General features: G+C 43.0%; 1 protein-coding gene across 12 annotated transcripts in view; it reads right to left on the bottom strand.

The window, feature by feature from the left end:
• Window positions 1-6,282, bottom strand: part of Robo2 (roundabout guidance receptor 2) — a 1,182,575-nt gene that overhangs the window by 510,176 nt on the left and 666,117 nt on the right. Inside the window, exon 1 of one of the 12 annotated variants that reach the window (XM_013353020.2) lies at window positions 1,801-2,714. The exons of the other annotated variants lie outside the window; for them this stretch is intronic. Coding sequence (XP_013208474.1) covers window positions 1,801-1,861 — 61 coding nt within the window. The 5' untranslated portion in view covers window positions 1,862-2,714. Of the gene's footprint in view, window positions 1-1,800; window positions 2,715-6,282 lie in introns of those variants that run through there. 12 annotated transcript variants of the gene reach the window in all.

Below are 6,282 nucleotides of genomic sequence, written 5' to 3'. Positions count from 1 at the left end.
AAGAAGATGAGGGGGAGGGCATGCAGGAGAAAGATGGAAAGAAAAGAGAGAAGGATAAAACAGATAAAAGGGGGGCAGAGTGCGGGAACTGGGAAGAGAAAAAAACGAGGATAGAAAATGTGTCCTTGCTGCTGTTCCAGCACACAGGTTAATTGCGTTTGCTGCATACATCTCCAAGCACCTTGGTACATTAACTCCATTCTGTAACACCAGGCTTTTCAGAATCCTTCTGTCACTTCCACTAAGCAATTTAAGTGTATTCTTCCTGACTTTGATTGCTTTTGAAATGGTGCTAATTCTACAGTTGAATACATGGTTTATAAATACATTGGTCTAGGAAAGTCTTAATACAATAGTCTAACATATTTGGAATATATAAACCTCTTTATTAGGATGATATCCATGTATGGTCAAAGCAAACCTGTTAGAAATGATAATGCACGAATAATGATTATACACATGATTATAGAAATTACCACAGTGTCACTCATAATGATCAAATTCTAAGCTTCTACTACTAGGCAGGGAAAGAGAGGAATGTGCACACAAACACCCCTCCCAGATCCCTATTACTGTGGGGGGGGCGCGATGTTGAACTGATATATTCCACTTCACAACTGAAAACAGCCACTTGACAGTAGGTAAACTCATCTGCAATGCCTTGTGTTTATGGCTAGCCTTCCCTTTCAGTCTGTACTTAGGTTCTGTAAAGTAGCTTCTAGACACAAAGTTAGCTCCTGCAGATGGGCAATACTAGACAATGTCCCAAGTAATAAATTCGAAGGAAAGTTTATCTAGCAACATGGTATCTGGATGTCTTAAGTATTTGAATTAATATACTTTAGAGTCTTTATAAGCACACTAATTAAAACTGGAAATCATTTCCATGCTCAGTTCCTGGGATTGGGGTGAGCGGCTTAGTACACACTGTATAAAGAACATTTGCCATTGATATAAAAATGAATGTCCCAGACGCCAACACCATTTATTTCTTTCAAAGAACAAACCCATAATATGTTCACAATTCTTAATCTTTCTCATGCAAACAGTACAGATGGATTTTGTCCTAATCTCCCAAGACCCAGCTAGTCAGTGAGCATAGCCCTGGAAACTGACTGTGAACAAAAGCAGGAGAGCCAGAGGTAGATCTGTCGGCTTGACAGAGTGGCTCAACCAAGGGGGAGACACCTACAGCACCTGTTCCAAGTCCCCATTGTGTTTGTCCACTGGGGACTTAGCTGAGGGCTCCCAGCTTGCAGCCAGCCCATAGAGGATACTGCCTCCTTCCTGGAGCCTCGCCCAGTCCCACTTGTGACAGTTTTCTCTCTTTATCTGAATCCTTCATTCTGATTTCATGCCTGGATAGCATTCACTGACACACAGGTGACATACTTTAAACCTTGAGCTGCCCGGTATCAAATCCCTACTCACTGAATGCACCTGGAAGTTATCAGCTACTATAGTTCTGCAGCTGAATGCCTAAACCAAAGTTTAGATACGAGAACAAATACCAAATAGAGAGTGGCCACAATCATGGCAAGTTCTTTTAAGACATTGTCTTTAACGGTTACTCTTCCAAGCTGGGAGTCTATCACTTATTGTAAAACTCCTCAATTAATTAGTTACAGTAACAACAATAGGTGACTATATTATGTTCCACTAACAGCAGGTTAGAAACAAAAGACTTGGCACCTCTGCCCCTGAAGAGCCTGGGCATGGCCAAATCACACTACCAACCACAATGACATTTTATTTAAAAGCCACAACAACCTCAGAAAGAAAAACGGAGTTTTAACTCACCATCAGTCTGAATGCAGAGAAATCCAAAGAGCAATACAAGTGTAAACATCAGCGGACTCATTTTGACATATGAAAAAGGATCCCGATTGTTTAAGAAACCAATCCCAGAGAGCAGAAGTACAAAAATAAGTATCAAAAAAAGAGGTAGGTCCGAAGTTTAGACTTTCCTAGAGATTAATTAAGGTCAAGAGGAGCAAAATGGCAACATCAGAAGCTGTTGGCGAAGAGTTCTGACATGGGACAGGTTGGTAGCCATCCGAATGAACCCCAGGGACTCCAGAGCTGCTGTGCTTCCACAGGCTGGCTTCCGAAATTCCCACAAATTCAGCCCAGCCAACGGGACTATTCACGTGCGTCTAGCCCTGTCTCCTTAGACTCCATTGCAATCCAAACACAAGTTCTTTCTTCAGAAGTCAAGAAGATGACGGGGACAAAAAAGACCTAATTCCTAGAAAGTGTTCCACAAACTTGCCAACGCGCTGCCGAACAACCATTGGCCTGCCCACCGGGTTTTCTCAGCCCCCGGGTTTCCTTCCCCGTAGCGGCACCACTTCGCGGAGTTTTGTTTGGGTCGTTTTGCTTTCACTTAACTTCCATCCTAAAGATGTGTCAAAGCAGCACTTTGTGAGCCGGCCCTCTCCTCTGCAGCCTGGTCGCCTCCCTCGGAGTCTCTGGTTTCTAAAAGGAAGGAAAGGGGAAAAAGCAGGATGGCTGGGGTGGAGAATGGGAACTCCTACGTGGTGAGGGAGCAAGGAGGGAGGCGAAGAGAGGGAGCAAGGGAAGAGGGAGGGGCTGGGCTGAGGCCGCGGCCACCCCCAGGGGCCGCCCCGGAGCGAGCTAGAGTCCAGCTGCTGTGGGTGAGCGCCGCTAGACTAGGGAGTCCTGGACTTGGGAGCCCTGAGGATGCTAGCGCTTGGTCCAGCCTCCGGGAGCCCTCCTGCCTCCAGCCCCTTCCCGTGCAGCCGCGGCTTTGGCAGAGGAGGCTGCGCTGCGTCCGCTTCCTCCAGCAGCTGCCTAGTGCTGGAAGGACTTGGAGGAGGGAAAGCGAGGAGGCAGGATAGGAAAGAGGAGGAGGAAAGAGCTGCTCCGAGTAGGTCCCCTGATGGGGGGTGGAAGGTAAGGGGTGCACCCAGATCCCCACCTCCACCGGGTCACCCTCCAGTGCAAGGGGCGACAGCCTGCCCCTGGGTCCTCGAAGCTGGGGTAATCGGGCAAGCGATGAGTCTTAGGGGGGACACGGAAATGAACCAATGTGGAAACGCTGCGGGCTAGAGAGGACTACGATTAGCCACCAACTCTTTCCCGTTCCAGGAGCCTCCCGGGTGTCCCCCTCCTTGCCTCCTCGGGAGGGGTGAGGTGGGCTTCCAGCCTCCTGCTCCTCATGCGGCCCGTTTAATGGGCAGGTAATTTTCTCGGTGAGTGATTTCATGGAAGCCCTTCCTAATTATTCATCGCTCCGTCTGCTGGAGCTGCACAAGAGCTTTTCTAGAAAAAGATGATCTTCCAGGACCCCGGGCACAGCCTCATTACCCGTTAAAATCACACACCGACACACACATACACATACACACACACTTTAATTTGGTAGAAAGGAGAAGCTGGCCAACAGGGAGGACAAGAAAGGAGAGGGGATCAAACATAAAGCACCTATTGGAGTAGAAAGGTTTTGTGTACATCCTATGTGTTTTAAGAGAACAGTTCAAAAATAAGCGGTGTGTGTGTGTGTGGGGGGGGGTGTCTCTAGCCTCGTAAGGCTTGTTTTAGCCAAGATCTACAGCTAGCAGGGGAATCCCCAGGAGGAGGAGAGAGGCGAAGGGTTGGAATCCCGCTAATGTTGTTCGGTTGCCTTCTGACCTCCCAACACTGAGCGTAAATTCGGGATTTTGTGATAAAAGAGTTCTTGCAGAAGACTCTTAGAACAGAGTAGGTCCTAGATCAAAGCACTTGGAGGAAGTGGTTTTCTAGGGTCTTCGCCCTCCCTAGCACCTCGAGAAGGAAATTTGGAAAGTGGGCTCTCATTTAAGAACGCTGATAACCCGACTAGACTAACGGAGGCTCACGAGCAGAATTTCAGCCCAAACACGATAAAACCGGCACATCCCAAACAAAAACTCTGTTGGGTGCTGGAGATAGTTAGAGAAGTCCACTTTAAATCAGACGGAAACCACTTTCTAAGGTGCCCTGGCGTGGCTGGTGTGGCCTAGCCCACGTGTGATCACAGCCTCGCTGGTAGCTGTTTGAAGCTTGTTCAGGTGACTGTAAAGCTTCTGACAGAAACTCATGCAGGTCCCTGAGCAGAGCGAGCCTCTGCTAGGCGAGTCTTTAGTTCCCCCTACTGGAAAATATTAGGAAAAAGACTGAGGACATTTGAGGAGCCTTTTGTTTGGTCGGATGTATGTTGTTGCCTCCCCTGAACTTAGTTCTCCTTGTTTATAATGCGAAATCAAGCAATAAGAGTTCTCATGGCACTCTCGCAGAACTGCTGCTGATGGCACGAAAACTGTCGGGAAAGGATTGAACTAAGTCACGCTTCTCGTGAAGCTTCCGAGGTCATGTCAGCAGTTTTGAACCATAGTCTTTAACTATAAAGAAGGGGAGGGGCATCTTAGAGGGTTTAATTTAAATTACTTGAATTCTTCAAGAATTGACTCCAAACTAGCACCATATTGGGGGAAAAAATAAGAGGAAACAAACTTATGTGATTCAATTCATCACTCTCTCCTTCCATCCCACCCCGAAATAATAAAACAAGAAGGGTTCTTTGTGAAACAACACTACGACCATGAAAAATCCCCCAAATGTCCTGGGTTAATATCTGTTATCTCTTCAGAATACTAGAAAATAGCTGATAATTCTATAAAAGCTCCATCTTAGACATTGCACTAGGTTTTAAGTCAAGGATTGGAAAGAAAAACACCTCTTTTTTTTTCTTCTTCTACCCAAGAAACTCATCCTCTATTCTCAGCCAAGCTATACTGCTCATGAGTCCAAAACTTTTCTCTCCAGCAAACATAATTTCCATAATGAAATCTGCAGAAATTCAAAAGTCAAATAAACCAACAAGAGTTTTAATTTTAAGAAAGATCTGGGGAAAGAAAACATTGACACATTCCATTTGGATGGTTTTCTTATGGCTTTTCATTTAATTACAAGAACCTTTCTTTAAATAACCTATAAAACACTCCAGAGTCTGGAAGAGTGTGTTTGGCAACCAGAAAGAAAGGGTTGGCGAGAATCTACCCAACAACCCCTCCTATCTTCTAGAGAAGAAATGTGTCTCTAGAAATAGGACAAGTGAACACTGCAGAGGAGAGTTTTCCTCAAAGATTTTATTTGATAGTCAGTTTTTGCCAAACATCAGTATTTCACATTCATGAGTACGTCCTAAAAGTCACAAAACAAGGTCAATGATATCATATGGGTGCTATCTTTTGTAGGATTATTTCTACTAAGAAATGAAGTCTGTAGCAAAGTTATTTTGGAATTGATTATTTTTTGTTTTTCTCAAAGACAGATTTGGAAGTGATTCATAACAGAATGCTTGCTGATGATGTCTTTAGGTATATGATGTACCTAAAGAATGTAGGGCATTCCAGGAATGCTATTTAAGAAAAAAAAGTTGGAATAAAGCAAAACATGAATGCTAAATAAGCAACAGTAAGATGTGCTTTATCAGAAAATCAGTCTGGATGCTATCAAAGCCAAGAGAATTGAGATCATCTCTGCCTTCAAGATCTCACATAATCTGAACTGAAGAGATCACATTTCAATTAAACTCCATGTGCTTTTAGTGAACAACAATTATAATAAAATTGGTTATTTGCTCTAGATTTTTTTTCTTAATTTGTAGGTAAACAAATTCTTTACAATCTGAGTCTTGTGGTAGAAATTGGAAATTCAGTTTTAGCACAAAAAGGAGGAGAAAATAAAGAAAAGAAAATTGTTTCATTTTTCATTAACGTCCTAGTTTTTAAGTTAAAAGCTTTTCAGATGGATTTTTCAATGTAAAATTGCCTTAGCATACAATTCCCCCAAACCAAATTTGAACAAAATATATGGGTCATTACCTACTGCGAGACACCAAGCAATTAAAATAACATGTTAAAAACCCCTGACCAGACAAGAATGATTTGCTTACCCCTGCATTATTCTGTTGCATTATGTTCTTTCTCTAGAAAGATTTTGAGAAAGACAAATATGAAAAAAATATTCTTCTTATTAAGTAACTTAGAAATTTCTGATTACAATAATTTTTAAGATAGCCATTAATATCTATCAATATATAATGAGCCCCTCATTTATGTAAATACGCATCTGTGTATGAACAGTATTTTGACCCATTCCTTGGAATTATTTAGCAAGCCTCATTTTAGTAATCTAAAATATGTGCTGACTAAAATATGGAAACATTTTATTTAGAATGTTTTTGTCACATATTTTCAGGGAACAACTTTCAACAGAATTAAAAAATTTGTTTTTTTT

The sequence above is a fragment of the Microtus ochrogaster genome, chromosome 2, assembly GCF_000317375.1.
Source record: "Microtus ochrogaster isolate Prairie Vole_2 chromosome 2, MicOch1.0, whole genome shotgun sequence".
NCBI classification, from domain to species: Eukaryota; Metazoa; Chordata; class Mammalia; order Rodentia; family Cricetidae; genus Microtus; species Microtus ochrogaster.
This window is presented reverse-complemented; position numbering and strand designations above follow the sequence as displayed.